The sequence below is a fragment of the Sander vitreus genome, chromosome 17 (genome assembly GCF_031162955.1).
Source record: "Sander vitreus isolate 19-12246 chromosome 17, sanVit1, whole genome shotgun sequence".
Lineage (NCBI taxonomy): Eukaryota > Metazoa > Chordata > Actinopteri > Perciformes > Percidae > Sander > Sander vitreus.
Genome location: NC_135871.1, coordinates 18,651,832 through 18,670,233, shown reverse-complemented (window position 1 = coordinate 18,670,233; position 18,402 = coordinate 18,651,832). Strand labels below are relative to the sequence as shown.

Genomic DNA, 18,402 nt, shown 5'->3' with positions numbered 1-18,402 from the left:
AGCATCTGCCCTGAGATGCTAAAGCACAGTAGCCCTACACTGCAGGCAACCCTCCACAAGCTGTTCAACCTTGTTCTGGAGTCTGGTTATTTCCCTGAGATCTAGAACCATGGACTCATCCCCCCTATTTTCAAAAATGGCGACAGATTGGACCCTAACAATTACAGAGGCATTTGTGTGAACATTAGTCTGGGGAAGGTTTTTATGCAGTATTATTAATGCCAGAATACTGTCCTTTCTTACCAAGCACAATGTCTTAAGTAAAAATCAAATTGGCTTTTTACCGAAATATCGTACGTCAGACCACATTTACACACTTATTAAAAGCTACACCAGAATTAAAAATGGGAAAATATTTAAAAGAAAAGCATTTGACTCAATATGGCATGATGGGCTATTTTATAAACTTATTGAAAGCGGTATAGGGGGTAAAGTCTATGACACTATTAAATCACTGTACACGGAAAATAAATGTGCAGTAAAAACTGGCTCCAAAAGAACAGAAACACTTTTTAACATTTACATCAATGAACTAGCAGCGATGTTGAAACAATCTGCAGCCCCAGGTCTCACACTTCATGATACCAACATCAAGTTCCTGCTCTATGCCGATGATCTAGTTCTGTTGTCCCCAACAGGGTTTTCAACAGGGCCTGTCCGTCCTAGAGCAGTACTGTCAGAAATGGGCACTGACAGTCAATCTGAAAAAGACCAGTGTTATGATATTTCAGAGGAGAGCCAGATCTCAGGGAAATAGCCAGAGTTACAACTTCACTCTGGGCAACACCAGACTAGAACAAAAGGGTTCATATAATTACTTAGTGGTTGAAATTAGTGCATCAGGGAGTTTCAACCTGGCCATAAACACACTATGTAATAAAGCTCAGAGAGCTTTGTATGCAATCAAATGCAAATTTGGAAAAACAAATATCCCCGCAAGAATTTGGCTAAAAATCGACAATTTTTTGATAACACCAATAATGCTTTACGGAAGCGAAGTTTAGGGCCCGATTTCGAAACCAGAATTTAAAAACTGGGATAAAACTCCCACTGAAAATTTAAAATTGGAATTCTGTAAAATTATTCTAAAAGTTCACCCAAACACCCCAAACAATGCATGCAGAGCAGAACTCGATATATTCCCTCTGAAAATTCAAATCCAAAAAATATCAATTAAATTTTGGCAGCATTTAAATCAAGCTGATAAAAATTCCATTGCATACAAAGCTCTTCTGAGCAACCAGCAGTGTTCAGATGTCCACCCCCTGGACCAGCTGGCTCGGAGGTACACGGAGCTAAACACAGTCAGTGGTAGACAGACAGGTAGAGCGAGAGACAGGTAAACTGAGCCTCAGAGCCGCCACAGACACAATCCTCAGTCTTCAATCAAAAGATTTGAAACTAAATTAAAAGACGAGTATACAGAACAATGGCAAAATGAAAATAAAATACAACACAAACTCCTCTGTTATCAATCCCTGAATAGAGATATCCAATTGGCCGAATATCTCAAAACAAAAAATCCAAAAGAAATATAAATTTTAACAAAATACAAAGTCAGTGACCATGAGTTGGAAATTAAAAGAGGTAGACATTTAAAAGTGTGGAGACCAAGAGGGGACCAAGTCTGTACACACTGCACCAGGATATGTCCCAAATATGAAGACTTAAGAACCAAATATTTCCAAAAATTTGAAAAACATATACCTGGCTTCACTACCTACACTGAGGACAAAAAGCTTCCTTTTTTTTAGGGCAAGATAAAAGCACGGCATGGCTAGCAGCTAAATATGTCTTCTCCTGCCACAATACAAGGGAAAAGAAATAGAGAATTGTATACATTATCACTTTTAGTTCTCTATTCTTTTATTTATTTGAATTCTTTTTTTATATTTATATATATATATATATATATATATATATATATATTATTTTTTTCAACGTACCCTTTGGGGGACATGCACAGAATTTGTTTAGTATCTGCATTTATATCATAATTATCCTGTTTACTTGTATTATTATATCTGATGTATTTACTCCTTGTTGTTTATATGTATGTTTGTTCTTATGCTTTGGCAACGCAGATGTATTTTTTGTCATGCTAATAAAGCAACATGAAATTGGAAATTGGAGAGAGAGAGAGAGAGAGAGAGAGAGAGAGAGAGAGAGGGTGTTGTCTCGTGTCGTATGATCGTTAACAAATTTAACACTTCAGCAGAGGTGTTAATTTCCATACAGGTTTAGTGGCTTGACGGTTAACGGTGGAGTATGTATTTGATTTACGGGCGTATTTTGGCGATGGTAATGTTATTAGTGTTGTAATTTAGCAGTAGACTTAATTAACCCGACCCTAGTAGAGTCTGTTGAAAACTGATGTGTCTGTATCTGCCCGGATCAACTCTGAGATTTTCTCGCATTGTACAGCGCTGTGAAGGAATAATCTCCAAGATTACGTTATGTTCTGCCAGCTCACAGGAACTTAATACAATAGCAGAAGAGTCCCCCCCGCTGTTATAAAGCGTTCTGCATGTGGCGTCTGCGTGTGATGTGCAGGTTACTTTTCCCCCCAAACACGCCCCCAAACACGGACACATATATCCAGATACGTATCACTGCAACTTGTCTGTAGCTGGCTGTGCCCATGTCTGGGATTCTGAAACGTCCTTAAATTCGGGAATTGTCGTTCGTTTATTCAAAGTCAAAGATAATCCAAAATAGTGCAACTTTGCAAATATTTGTGGGTCTGAGGTGTATGTCACATTTTAGCTGCCAAAGCTCCGCTGCTCTCTGTCTCTGGTCCTCAGGGTGAGAGGGGGAGTGGCCAGCAGCTAGAGCAGCAAAAGCCAATGTGTGCTTCTTTTACCTATATATTTAACAATATCTTTTGCATTTCTTATCCAAACAACGTCAAACTTGGCACTGCAATTACTTGTGCCCGTAGCAAGACATCTGTCAAGTTTGAAAACTATCGGACTAATGGTTCGAGAGATATGCGCATAACACACAGACAGACAGATGTTCCTGCAATTTATAGATAGATAAGGCTGTAAAAAATCCTACACTGATTATAAAGGAATGGGGAACTCTTAAATCCCAGCCTCTGTGTTTCTCTAACTGAAGTCAAATTATTGGCTAGTGGCTTTGCAGTGGCTTTTGGTCAACAAAAATGTACTGCCTAATGGGTAGGACTAGATAAAAAGCATGATATAATCTTATAACTCATCCTGGCAACATTAGGATTGACATTGCCTAGCAACACGCACCAACATGCCCCCTGTCCTCGGATTTCCGAGCTCGGAACTTGGACAACCAAGATCAGGATTCCAAGATGGCAGCGCCCTGTGTGACTTGTAGTATGAATTGTTGTCATTGTTTTTGGACCACAATGGCTGTTTAAATGAAGATTTTAATCACTCGTATTACTACAATACCTTACTGCGTCCGTTTCACTGCCTGTTGGTATGGGAATCGGTCTTGTTGTGAGTGCAATATTGAATGAAGCCTTGTTTGCTAACGTGGCTAGCGTTGCTAACTCGGCCAGTGCTACCATAGCAACAGCTTTCCGGGTGGCGTCCATGTTTTTTCTCCGACTCGGACGCACAAAACATACCAGAACGCGTGGAAAGTGACAGTGTGGAAGTGACGTCATATCTGAGGTCCGAGTTGGTTCGTTGAGAATAATCGAACGCACCATTAGTCAGTTAGTAATGACAGTTACAGAAACATGGGTAGAGGGGCAAGCTTTCTCTGTTTTGTTTGGAATTTACTTGGAATGCCAACAGAAGTGACCATGCAGGAACTCATAGTGCACCTTTAACTTTGATATGCAAAGCTGCTCTGGTATACACAGACTACACCCAGTTACCTCAAAATGTCTAAAAGACATTCAATCACTTTGAATGAAAAAAATAAAAAAGTAAGAACTTAAAACCCTGGAGGGTTCAATCCTCTATGAGCAATCTCTGAATTAGTATTACTTAAATATGCGTTAAACAGCTTGTGTGTGTAATGTCCTTACACTGAGAAATGTCTAATTACTTTGTGTTAGTAATTGAAAACGGAACAAGAATCCCTCTTATGACTGGTAAAACTGAAAATGAAAAGGATGGTTTGCTAAATGATGACCATATTTTTGAAATAAAAAACAATATACACCAGACCGTGCCTTAAAACTGCACTCAGAAATATGAATAACACAGTGTAAGCACTTGCACTCAGTGAAGCAGCAAACTTTATGTTCAAAAGATCTGCCCCCTAAAATAACTGAAAGATCTGGAACATGGGGAAACACTGTTACTCTCTCAGGCCAAGACAAAACATGTCCTTTGTGCTCCAATTCCAAAAGAACTTGTAAATGCAGCTGCTGTTATTCAATACAAAGCACATGTGGAGAAATCTGTTTAGTGGCACTGAGAGTGTATGCTCAAGGTCAATGCAGAGGTAAAAAAAACTCAAACAAAATGTATAAAATCAGCGCCTTTTTTCAAAATCAGTTGATAATGAGAACTTACTGGGCTGTCAAAATTGGCCAAAACGACATGTGAATATTCCTTCTAAAAAAACACATATTTGAACATATTGGAATATCTATTTTTGTGCATTATGTCTACAAGACAGCAAACCAATACAACAAACATAACTACCTGTATAAGTATTTAGTTCAAAAGTATTCAAGTTCAAGTATTTTAAAAGATCTACGTACCTGCACATTACAAAATAAACAAACAAAACAATGTCCTAGACCGTAAAACTTAATTTAAAGACAGTTGTCATCTCTCCCTCTCTCTCTCTCTCTCTAGAGTGGTGCAGGAGGCAGGACATGACATGACATAGATTACACTGCGCTCAAGTAGCCGGTTCATAATTTGGTCATTCTTCCTTGACTTCCTTGAATTTGTCAAAACATTTCAGCATCAGCCCTTACTGACAGAAATTCCTGAATCTCCTTGTCTCTAGTTAAACATTTTCGTTGGCGTCTTAGTCTAAATGAACCTTCTTCTTCACCCTTGGTTGTTTTCTTCTGGTTTTGCGCCAGACACAATAGAAATGTCATCAACATGCCCTCTCGCTCACTTCTCCGGACAATGACCGGCTGGGCTGAATCGGACATTACACAGATTTTGTATAGTGTAGTATATGGGAGATTAATGTTTACAGTCGTTTAGGCAGCAGCGACCCCGGCCCATGCAAGAACATGCGAGGCAGACAGCTGTGGTAGTGCAGCTTCACAATAAAATATACATTTTCATATTCAAACAAGTGTTCGTTTTTTACAATTCAAATATATATTTATTATTTAGAATTTTCGTTGACAGCCCTACTAGTCTTAACACCTGCAATCAGATGTCACTTACATTGGCTTGAACCAAAACCAGGTAGCGAGTTCTCTCCTCATAGTTTAGCCTCTCTGCCAGAATAATGTTTCCTGAAAGGGTGTTTGCAACACTCACTGTTCTGTTAGATGCCTGAAAGCAAAACAGAGTCAATATGATAAGACACAAAGGACAGTGGATGTGAGCAATAAGTCATGACTGTTGCAATGGTGTTGAGGGTGTTTATCATGGTGTGACTTGTCCATATACCGGGTCATTGCGGTTGTAAAGGATGCTGTATTCTATATGTCCATTGGGCCCATCATCGATGTCCGTAGCTCCATTATTTCCTGAGAAGCCAGTGAAAATGGTCGTTCCAACTGGTGTGAGCTACAAAAAAATATATAAGCGTGAGGAGAAAGAAAAGTCAACAGCTCAAACAGCCCCATGAGAGCACATCTACAGTACTTACTGCAGAGAGCCCATGCATATAGCTATTACTGTTTTCACTCTACCCCATTAGTATACAAAAAGAAAAAAGAAATGTTGCAGTCAGCAGCAGTCTCAAGGCTTACGCACACTGCTGACAGAATAACAAAAAGTAAGTATTAGAAGCACTGCTGTTCCCCAGAGCCCTCAGCAAAGCCCACAGGACCAGGCAGTGGGCAGGAGAGCTTATTCAGGGGAGAAGTTGACAGCGATATAGAATGACTCACTATACTACTGGGGCAGCTGTATATGGCTATAATAACACACTACGACAGGGATTTCGAACATGCAATGTACACAAATTGTACATGGAGACGAAAGACGTGGTTGTCGAGAACTCAGCAGGAATTATTTCCTAATCCCAAAACTGTAAAGTCAGAAGATTTGATGAATTGTTTTGAATCATTGCAGGTGACGCAGGTTTGTTTTAGAGGCAAAAGCTTGTCTTCTTTGGTGCTCATTAGACAGTATATACAGTATAAATGAGTGCAGAGCAGGCTGCAACAAAATTCCCCGGATAATCTCCTGACCTTTAAGTTTGCAAGAATACATACTATATGTGTCAAATGTACAAACTTGAGAAAAAACTAACTTTGTGTTATATCTAACAGGGAAGTACCACTTGGTTTTTCACAGCCACATTGTACAGAACTGGTGTAAAAGACAAAGGTATTTAAGTTGCCATTATTTCAAATATCAAAACAACTATTAATTATTAGCTGAAGGCAGTCACATAGTCACGTTCCTCAATAATATTGAGTCAACGACTTAATTTGACTCGTTTGAACCACAACTATGTGTGCAAATAGAAAATATCAGACGTTGGTGATCCTACTGGTACAATTTAAAAAGAATTCTGCGGCAGACAGCAAAGCATTACATTGTGCCTTCCTTTGCGGATCTGACCCAGGGACACTGAGATGAATGGGCTGAAACCAATACATGGGCTGCACCAATTTTCACCAGGATTGGCTCATTTTACTAAATAAACAAAAACGTGTTCAATCAACATTACAATTCTGCACACAGCGTCTTTAGCTAGAAATCCCACAAAACCAACAACAGGAGTCACACCCTTACCTCGTTAACTGCAACATAGTAGCGTGGCTGCTGAAAGCGAGGGCTGTTGTCATTCCTGTCCCTCACAACTATCCTTACCTCATGAAAAATGACCGTACCAACCAGCTCATTGGTGCACTGGACCACAACCACAATAGTGGTGATAGAGTTGGGGGGCTGAGAGAGAGAAAAGAAAGATTTACTAAAAAGTATTACAATGCAAGTTGTTATACATGTTCCAATTTCCTTTTCTAAAGAACAAAATGTGTAATTCGCCAGAGATGATAAAATGAGAGCTGCACTGACATTCATTGGTTACAAATTCTTCCAGTAAACAAGATACCTAACCAGTACATCAAACAAACAATACATGCAAATGATGTTCAAAGCAATAAGAAAAAGGGGAGTGAGGTTTTGTTTTTTTGGTGAACACGAACACTATTCTGACATTTAATTTATCCTGACTGTATCTACTTAAGTAGGAATGAAAAAAAGCAACAATCAACCAAAATTGATATCTTGTTAATTGTGTTGCCTGTATAGAATTGGTGGGAACAAATCATGGTTATTGTTAATTTTTTTTTAGCTTGACTGCGCAGCCTGATTTTGTTTTTTGAAAATGACATGTAATTAATTATTAAAATGTCGTATCAAACGAAGAGCTGCAAACCTTGTGCCATGTTCTGTTTAAAATGTATATTGGACAGCAGCAGCTTGTCTCGTTGCCACCACTACTTGTCAGACATCATCTGGATTTAGAAATAGTAATAACGTGATGCAGCCTGGTTAGCTTCTCCCTTCCCCTCTCTCCCTCTCATTTGCAAAGGTTTGACTCCCATGTGCTCCTCAACTGTTTATCCTGTTAATTGGCCATATTTCTGAGATATTCCCATTAGTAGCTTCATGTGTAGCTCCATCCCCATACTCTAAATAACCTAAGCACACACTTCAAAAACAGCTTCTTTCCCCCAGCAGTCACAACACTTAACACCCAGCAAACCCCACACCTCACATGTGTGTCTGTACCATTTAAACCGATCAGTATTCGCTGCAGGTTTGCTGGATACCCTGGAGAACTGAACTGAACATATTGCATACAGACAGTGTCTGCATGTATTCATTCACTTACCATATTCAGCACTAGGGGTGAATTATCATGCCAGACTGAAACCAATGACCACCAACTTGGTTGCTAAATTACATCTAGTATATTTTCTCTTCAAAGCTAAACAGTGAAAACCATGAATTTGTTATTAAAATGAAGAAGCAATGGGGTAATGGTAGAGATTAAACTAATGTACTGTTTAATCAAACTCTAGTAAGAATCAAGGTTAATTGCCTTATTGTATTGATCATTTGGACATGAATGATCAGTCACATTCGCAAAACGCTAATTTTCTATCTTACATGACAGGTTTGATTTGTCACTTTCCTTATCTGTTCGCCGTTTGTAAGCATGAAAGATGACCAACTACAAAAAGGAGCAAACTGACAGTGCCAAACAAAAGGAGTATCCCAGAGGCCCATTTCAGAAAGCAGGTTTAGTAAAAATCTCTGAGTTAGTTAACCCTGAGATGAGGGGAAACTCTGGGATTTCCGTTTCAGAAAGGGAAGTTAATCAAACCTGAGAAAGAGGGGTTACTCCAGCCCGTTTCAGAAAGAGAGGTAACTTAACCTCAGAGTCAGTTACTAGGGTAACTGAGTCTGTGAACCTAACCTGGTCGGGGGCAAGTTTTTTTCAATAAACCTCGAGTTTCTCTCAGTCTCTCTTTTTTCATTCATTCAGTCTGTATCAGGCGCATTTTAGCACAGTTTGTTATCTGCATAAAAAACAGGGTTGGTTTATTAACTGTGTTAGGCAGACTATAAAACGTTTTTTTTTTTTTTTTTAAACATGGCATTTCCTTTTGTCGACAATCCCGTCGATGAGGAAGCTGTTACTTTGCAGGGAGTTAGCTAAACATACGTCTTCCCCTCTGCCACAGACGGCTCCAACCTCCACCACTAGGGCTCTTTTTCTGGACCTGCCGGACATCATTAAAAAGGCGGCGGACCAGAGAGGCATAGCGCTCCCGGCGGAGCTTCCAGCCCCCACTCACGGCCTCTTGAGCGGTGATGTCTACACACATTAACCGCCGTCCAAACGGGCTCCACTCTGGCTGCGCTTTACGGAGCTTCGGCCATTCGTGGAGGAGGCTCTCTCCCAGCGCGGGAAACTGAAGGCTCCAGTCTCTCGCTATGCCCCATTCACCCGGGTTCAAGGCGACACAGAGGCAGGCTTACCCTCGGTTCCTCTCCTTGAACAGAGCCTGGCGTCCATCCTGCTTCCGAAGGCTACTTTTTTCGGCCACCGGAAGCCGACCCCCCCCGTCCCCCCAGGACCAGGTCTGCGCCCAGGTCACTGACCGGTCTCACCAATGTGTGGCCCAGGGCTTGGCGGCGCAAAACAACATAGCTTTGCTAGCCCCCGCCGTCTCCGCCATGGCCACCAACCCGGAGGCTCTTCTTCCGGAGCTAGCCACGGAGATCGGCAAGGCTATGACCGCCATCCTCACCCTCACCACGGCGACCACAGTGGCGTTGTCGAGGATCCAGGTGTGACTGTGGCCCAGCGAAACATCTGGCTCCACATGTACCCACGAAGGTCAGACGTGAACTTCTGTACAGCCCCATAGCTCCCGATGGACTATTTGGGCCTCGCTTACAGACGGCCACGTCCCACCTTCACCAGTACGGCAGCTCGGCTCCTGGAAAGCGGCTCTTCAACAGCAGCGCCACCGCTCCACCAACCGCCATAAGAGGAAACGCCCCACAGCCTCCGCTGCGGCTGCACCCTCCCAGGCTTCGACCTCTGCTCCTCCGTCCGCCCCCCCCCCCACAGCGGTAGCCGGTTCCTGACCAGCAGGTTTCACGGGGCCGAAGGACCATGAAGGCGGCTCCCACCTGGTCAAACCCGCCCCCCGAACCACCCAGCAAGCAGCGGCAACGGTGGCAATGACAGGGCGCGAGGAACATCTGTCCTTCCATGTTTGAAAACTGGAAACACAACGGCCCTTTTAAGGGCCACTCCAATCTATCTAAAGAGCAGTTTCCCCTCAACCAAGCAGCCCTTGTTCCCACTGAACATTACGCTGATAACATGACAGATGTTCCCCACACAAGCACACACCAGCCCTCCGCTGCTCACGGAGCTCCACCGCAGACAGCGGGAGCAAACGCTCACCCGCTACAATTAGCACCACTCAGTTATCCTCCTCCCCCGGCTATGCCAGCGGGATGAGGACGACGATGACCCGCCACCCTTTCGACAGGGCCCTAACATGGGCGGGACGGGCTCTACGCTCCTTGCTGGCCATGTCTGTAAACAACACACAGACATGCGCATGCCCGCTCTCAGAGCACAACGCGGCATGGATCAGGCTGACACACATGGACTCGTGGATGTCAAAACTGATAACACAGGGCTACACACTCCAGTTTGCTTCCCCCCCGCCTCGCTTTGCAGGCGTGTTGGAGACAACTGTGTCATCCCAGGCAGAATCAGACGCCATGACGTCAGAACTACGGGAGCTGCTGTCAAAAGGAGCAATTTCCCGCGTTCCTCCGGGGGAAGAGAACGAGGGATTTCATTCCTGCTACTTTCTCACTCCCAAAAAGTCAGGCAGGTTACGCCCCATCCTCGACCTGTCCCAGTTCAACCGGTGCATCATGGAGCGCCCATTCCACATGCTGACTATCAGACACGTGTTGGAATGCGTGCACCACCAAGAATGGTTTACATCGGTGGATCTGAAAGACACATACTTTGACATCCAAATCATTCCCAGGCACAGGAAATTCCTGCGCTTCTTTTTCCAAGGGGCCCATTTCCAGTACAACCGGCTGCCGTTCGGATACTCACTGGCCCCTCGCACTTTTTCCAAGTGCATGGAGACGGCACTTCAGCCGTTGCGGAAAAAAGGCGTCAGAGTCCTCTTTTATCTGGACGATTTGCTTATTCTGGCTCCCTCTCAGGAAAAGGCAGCGCTGCACACTGTGGCAGTTCTGCGGCACCTGGAGACACTGGGCTTCGCCATAAACTGGCAGAAAAGCTCACTAGTTCCCACACAATCGATAGTCTATCTGGGCGTAGTGCTAAACTCGATTGTTATGACCAATGACCAATTGACCAGGCTGTCAACGCCGAGGCAAGACGCGCTGATCTCTCTTCTGTCGCACACCACGTCACGCGCGAAGGTGTCAGCGCTGTCCGTTATGCGCCTTCTGGGCATGATGTCCGCAGGCTACGTGGTAGGCCCTCTGGGTCTTCTCCACATGAGAAAAATCCAGAGGTGGTTCCTCCACCAGCGCGTTGCCTCCATACGCCACAAGTGGCGAATGCTGGCCATCCCTCCTTCCCTTCAGTCAGACCTTTCATATTGGGGGAACCCCCGGACCTTGTTAGCTGGGGTTCCCCTGGGCAAGCTGACGTCATATGTGACAGTATACACAGATGCGTCCCTTACTGGATGGGGACGGTCCGGCCATTGGAAATAGCCAGGAGCCTTCTGCTGTGGGCCCACAGTCATCTGTTGTCACTCAAGGCTGTTTACATCCCCGGGATGCTAAACCGGGCGGCAGACCTAATGTTGAGGGGAGGGCCCTCTCACAACGAGTGGAAATTGAATCCCACTATCGTTCAGAAGCTTTGGAGCAGGTTCGGGAAAGCGGAGGTGGATCTGTTTGCCTCACGAGAAAACACACAGTGCGCTCTGTGTTTTCCTTGAGCACACGGGACAATCCACCCCTCGGCGTGGACGCCTTCTCCCACCATCCCTGGCCAAGAACGCTTTTCCCCCGGTCCCTCTGATTCCTAGTCTCCTGGAACGCATCCAGGAGGAGAATCTGTCGGTCATCTTTGTGGCACCGGAGCGCACGAGCGCATCCTGGTTCCCGACGCTGGTTCAGTTGCTGGCGGGTCCCCCCTGGCAATTGTGGCGCGAGGACGCCCTGTCACAGCTGGACGGAGCGATATCTCACCCCCCAGTGATAACCCAGCGACTGTGGGGCTGGCTGCTGAGCGGGAACGCCTGCAGAGGTTAGGCTTGCCCCCTGCCGTGGTGTGCACTATTCAGAATGCGAGAGCCCCTTCCACAACAGCGTGTTACGCGGGGCGTTGGTCCACTTTCCAGCGCTGGTGCACGGAGAAGGAAACAGACCCCATATCGTGTCCCCTGCCTCTTGTGTTGACTTATCTCCAAACATTGGTGGATAACGACTTGGCTCCGTCCACAGCCAAAGCCTACGCAGCAGCCATTTCATCCTGCCACAAAGGCTATGGAGAGAGGACGGTTTTTGCGCACCCCCTAGTAAAGCATTTTCTGAAAGGGGTCAGACAACAGAAACCCGCCGTGTACTCTCTCACACCCCAATGGGACCTAGCCCTGGTGCTTCGAGCTCTGGGGAAGCCTCCTTTCAAGCCCTTGGCATAAGCCCCTCTCAGGTAGCTGTCTCTAAAAACGGCGCTTCTCCTTGCCTTGACGTCAGCCAAGAGAGTGAGCAACTTATGTGTGCTGTCAGTTTCGCCGTCCTGCCTCTCCATTAGAGGGGACGGGAGCACAGCCACCTTACAGCCTAACCCCTCTTTCACACCGAAAATTGTAACAAATTCCTTTCGATCAAGGGTTTTTCCATCCAGGGTTTTTCCCCCCTGCCTCATGACAACGACGCGGAGGAGGTTTTCCACCGATTGTGTGCCTGGTGCGTGCGTTATCACAGTACGTTTTACGCACGTCGGACATAAGGCGGACACAGCAGTTGTTTGTACACTATAGGGAACACTCCCAAGGAGCGGGCCTTTCAAAACAGCGTCTGTCTCACTGGCTGTGCGAGGCTATCACCCAGGCCTATAACACGGAGGGGGCGGAGCCCCCCCCAGGGCATCCGGGCACATTCTACAAGGGCACTATCGGCATCAGCGGCTCTGTTCAAAGGCATGACAGTAGCCAACATCTGCATATGTCCGAGCCCTCTCTGACCCACTCGGTCCTATCCTCACTCAACGACGAATGATGCCCTGTCGTATGTGTGTTCTGTCTACTGCCCGGTGCCGAGAGGAGAGCGGTGTCCCACATATATGTGTATATATATATATATATATATATATATATATATATATATATGCGGTATCCTTGTTATTACCAATCCTGATACATTCTCTCTCACTACCATGCACGCCTACAATCATGATATGTGCCATTGCATGTGTACTGTCTGGGGCCCTCACCCAATAGCGTAGCCTTAGAGGGCGAAGCCTATACGAAATAGAACGATAGTTACGAATTGTAACTCCAGATTCTATGAGTATAGGCGCAGCCCTCGGGCCACCTGTACCTTACATTAGCTGAAGAAAAGCTTATGTTGGGAGTAGAGCAACGGGTCCGCTCTGTTTATATACAGTATCTGCGGACGTAGTTGAAGGGAAAGAAAATCTTCACGACTGCGCATGCGCGAAGGGATAAACCCAATAGCGTAGCCTTGGAGGGCTGCGCCTATACTCATAGAATCTGGAGTTACAATTCGTAACTATCGTTTTCTGACACATTGGTGACACGGAGCATATTAGAAAAGCCACTCTATGCAGAGCTGTCAGAAGAGTGTGACTCGCTCTGAAACGTTTTTTAAACATTTTTGTAGTGTTCCCTGGACACAAACCAGTAAGAGCCTTTAAAAAGCCTTCAAAAAGGAGTTCCACCGGAATGCAGGTGAATGATGTTAACCCTTTGAAATAAAATATATGAATTATGTTAATGATGGTGCTGCAACCTAGGTCCAATACCATTTTACCAGTAATATTAGGCTATTGTGATTAAATAGGAAATGAATACACTATATTGGAACTTACGCATATACTCCAGCAGCATTTTTCTCCCACGCAAATTCTCGCTCTTTTGCAGCAGCAGCTGCCATGTTGCTTTTTTAACAAAATATATGTTAAAACTCGCTCTATGTGCGCATAAGTATTTCCGCCGACCAGTTTGTAGTATCTTAGTATCATACTATTATTGGTGAAACCCCATTGCTTCTTCATTTTAATAACAAATTCATGTTTTTCACTGTTGTTTAGCTTTGAAAAGCTTTGAAACTTTGAAAAGTGCTGAATATGGTAAGTGAATGAATAAATGCAGACATTGTCTGTATGCAATATGTTCAGTTCAGTTCTCCAGGGTATCCAGTAAACCTGCAGCGAATACTGATCGGTTTAAATGGTACAGACACACATGTGAGGTGTGGGGTTTGCTGGGTGTTAAGCGTTGTGACTGCTGGGGGAAAGAAGCTGTTTTTGAAGTGTGTGCTTAGGTTATATAGAGTATGGGGATGGAGCTACACATGAAGCTACTAATGGGAATATCTCAGAAATATGGCCATTCGTGCTGCCTTTTTATAGTGGTGGTGCACGTGCTTAACTCTGAGTGAACCTACTCTGAGTTGATTTAACTAACTCAAATCAGCTAATCTGGAACTGAAAACTAAGAGTTTCCCATCTCAGGTTAAATCAATTCAGAGTTCAGGGTTAGACTCAGAGTTTGTTAAAGGGGTGATAGAATGCAAAACCGAGTTTTACCTTGTCATAGTTGAATTACGACAGTTCGGTGGGTAAAATAGGGATACATAGAACCTCAAAGTCCCATTGACACCTCTTTCCTATTCAGATCTCACAATTTGAAACTGCCGCTGAAAAAGGAGTGAATCTCAAGAAAGCCAGTAGTTGACGTCAACTCAGGTGGCTGTACCTTATTTGGCTCTAGTCTGTACCTTTGTCACACCCCAAAATGTACATACAAACCACTGGTCTGAGACCAGCTGGTGTCCTAAATGTTGGACACTTTATACATTGTCCGTCTGCTATTTCATTACTAAATTCACTTCTGAGACTTTTTTATGCGAAAAATCAACTATGTAGAGCTCAAATATGGGCCATTTTATGAAAATTGATGGCTAATTGCAAATTTGGTTCGACTGTGTCAGAGTTCAGATGCTCCACAGTCTGACATGACAGCCGGCGGGTGCCTGTCGGGGTCGTGGCCGGTCTACCTTCACAGACCCCGCTGTGAGCTGGCTGGAGCTCTATCAAGAGACTCGCGGACAAGAGGCTTTTATTTCCCCAATCGTTTGTTTAAATAACTCAACACACATATCCATTATAAGATTAACTGGAACCTGTGGTTTTTCAAAGTTATAATGCTCCACTAAAGATTGCGGGCATAACAAGCTCGCTGACTCGCTGTCTCCCCTTCTGATAAGTGCTGCTGTATATAGGAGAAAGCAGAGATGGGAGGGGCTGCTCCTCAATCACAGAACAGAAGAAAGAAGTGATGGCGGACACAAGAGAGAAATACTTTTTCGTGCTTGCCGGACAATACTGGCGTCTTTTCTACAGAAAGTCGCCAGATTTGTCACTGGTTGCTTTTTTGATCAAAAGTAACTAAGGGTGTCTGAAAAGTCGCTAAATCTAGCGACAAAGTCGCTAAGTTGGCAACACTGGAGCCTCTGCAGCTTCGCTCAGCTCGTTGTAAAGAGAGGTGGGGCTCTGTGTGTGTGTGTGTGGCTCGTTGTAAACCAACCAATCAGCGCGCAGCTCATCTAAATATTCATAAACATACCATATAAGGGAGAAAACCTCTCGTTTCAATCCAGGGCTATTTTCACAGGGTTGCATTAGGGCGCATAGAACAGCATCCGGCCCATTTTCAGCCCAACCATTGTTACATACCCTATTTGGAGAGCAGTGTGAAATACCCTATATAATCATTCTATCACCCCTTTAAACCTCCTTTCTGAAACGGGCCCCAGTTATGTGTTGCGAATGTAAACACTATATGGATTCAGAAACCAGCATAAACCCTTATTCCGATTTCGAGAAACCTGGATATTTTATGCTAGCTGGAGTACTTTGATAGAAACCTGGATTTTGTAGCATGTTAACACCTCATCCAGGTTTCTGATCATTCTCTGCCATGTGTGCAGGTGCTTCATCAAGTTATGTAGTAGTTAGTCAGTAAAAAAAACAAATATTATCAGGGTTCAAAATACCAGAAAGCTGCATTTGAGAAATTTAGGAGGAGCTCTTGTTATTGTAACTTTTGGTGCCACTGTTTTTTTCTTCTGTATAAATTTATATTTTCCTGTATATTTGAATTCCTGAAATAAATAATAGGCTAGTAAAGCACTTGTCACTTGTGTGTGTCTATTTGTGCACAAAAATTGCATAATGGTTGAATATGCTTTATTATTTCATCATTTGAAAGGCCTCCCACTGGCCTCAGAAATTATAAAAATGTTGACTAATTAGTACATTTAAAAAATAAATGTGAAGAAACTGACTTACCTATGATTCTCTTTTTATTGCAATCACATTTTCATTTGTTTTCTCCAAATACAAATAAATACAGATGGTATAGATGAAAACAAAAAGACCAGAAATACAAATTAGAGTGAGGACAGCTAGGTAGATTGACTTACCTATGATTCTCATATAAATGGATGCCGTGTTTGTATACAACACCTGATCATGGCTAGAGACCAGTTGCAGAATTAGCTTGTGTGAAATACTGTTCTCTAATCCGTAAAATGAGCTCACACAAGAGAAGCCATGTATTCATATATGATGGAAAATGTAATTACTTTAAACCACTGGGACACAAATTCTCTGATTTCTTGCTACAGATTACTGTCCTTAGTCCTGTACTTACGTCTCTGTCCAGAATGCGCCCAGTGCTGTTGAGGTAGAGCCTCTGTCGTGATGGTTCCAGTATCACCCAGTAGTCATAGTTGTCCAGCAATGTCAATGAGATGGTTCTGCCTGGGTCTTGGGCACGGCCATTTATCTGCATGTTTTCCACCAAAACTGTACCTGTGAAGGCAAAGCAGACTCCAATTAATAAATGCTGCTCTTATTGAAGGACATTCCCCAGATCCATTTTATTCTTATAGTTCATTATTAAATCGGGTTGGTGGTGGAAAACTAGTTAAGCATTAAATGTTTTTTCAAAAGTTTTGTTGTTGAAATAGATACTGAAAAGCAAATGCATTGGATGATTAAGTTCATTTTACTTCAATTAGCTGAACTGAAAATAAATAAAAAACAAAGGAGCACAGTTTTGTTGAATAATGTCCCCTTGAAGCTTATTTGAATCAAGAGTTTATAACATCTAAGACCGTAGCAGTTTCAGTATTTGTTTCTGTGTGATAGGCTTTTTTCTATCTTTCTAGAGAAAAACTATTATATAAAATAAAAAATTATATAAACTATTTTTACTCCTACGTTGACCACTCAACAGCCCCAAGAGAATTTGCAAATAATGCCTCAGATCTCTGTAGACTGTTCCACATCTAATGAAGGCAAATCTAAAATTGATAGTTATCATCCTTGACGGCAACGCCACTTTCTGGTTTATATTCCAAAGCTTTTAATCAGTGACTGATTAAACTCTGCCACAGCAGCCCTCTGGGACAATCTTCCCAAATCCTGTTAAATCTGAGGATTGTTTGACTTCTAAGCGGCCAAATTAGTGGATTTATGAAATAACTGGTGGTTCACTAAAAGAAAAATCCAGGAGGATCAGTGATGAGGTATTTTAACTGAGATCAGAGATGCAATAAGAACTTTAAATGTATACAGGAGTAAAAGTACACCTTGAAGTAAAGTCTCCCATTACAAAACTACTGTAAAGATAAAGTAATTAGAAAGTTGCATGTATTCTACAAAAAAAAAAAAAAATCATGTGTAAAGTAACAAAACATTGCTACATTACACTGTTGATTAACATTTTGCAGCCACTCTAATGGATTATGAATTTAGCAGATGCAGGTACAACCCAGCAGGGCCGGTGTTTTAATGTTTTTATTACTATAAATGGCAACTACACAATAAGCAATTTGGTTACCAAACACACAGTCACACGTTCTATCCAAACATAAGTATATTTGGATAACACATAATCATTTATGCATGCTGTAGAAAAATGATCCATGTCATGCTGATATACTGCAGACAGGATGTGTTTAAACTCAGTGGTACTTTAAATTTCACGGTCTATGCTTGTTGATAGTACTTTTACATGGCGTGCCTCAGTGTGGAAAAAGACATGCATTACTTCAATGTTGCGATTATATGTAAGTGGCTGGTCACATTTGTAAGAAAATGGTGGTCAATATGCTACATTTTCCAAGTGCTTAGACAGAAACTATTTGGCATCTCAACACAGAATGCATTTATGGAAGGAAGAGAACATACAGCCATTAGGTCTTAACAGCACCATGACAGGCTATATGTGAGCATAATCACAGCTGCCAAGCATGAAAACACATGGGTTATAATGACTTGATAATTACTCAGAGGGTTTTCTTTTCTTTATTACCTTAATTCATTCCCTTATCATTCACACACATCACTCACATTCACATGTAATCAACAATATGCCTAAAGTGAGCTGGCCTCTCTTCAAAGACACCATGTTTTCTCCAAAAAATGAGTTTCAAGGTCGTACACTTAAGCACATAT

At 43.1% G+C, this 18,402-nt stretch overlaps 1 protein-coding gene across 1 annotated transcript in view; it reads right to left on the bottom strand.

Moving 5' to 3' along the window:
• LOC144532682 (protocadherin-15-like) overlaps positions 1-18,402 on the bottom strand; it is a 240,273-nt gene that overhangs the window by 112,904 nt on the left and 108,967 nt on the right. Inside the window, exons 4-7 of the mRNA XM_078273587.1 lie at positions 16,592-16,752; positions 6,882-7,037; positions 5,583-5,702; positions 5,355-5,465 (exon numbers count right to left, since the gene is read on the bottom strand). Coding sequence (XP_078129713.1) covers positions 5,355-5,465; positions 5,583-5,702; positions 6,882-7,037; positions 16,592-16,752 — 548 coding nt within the window. The remainder of the gene's footprint in view (positions 1-5,354; positions 5,466-5,582; positions 5,703-6,881; positions 7,038-16,591; positions 16,753-18,402) is intronic.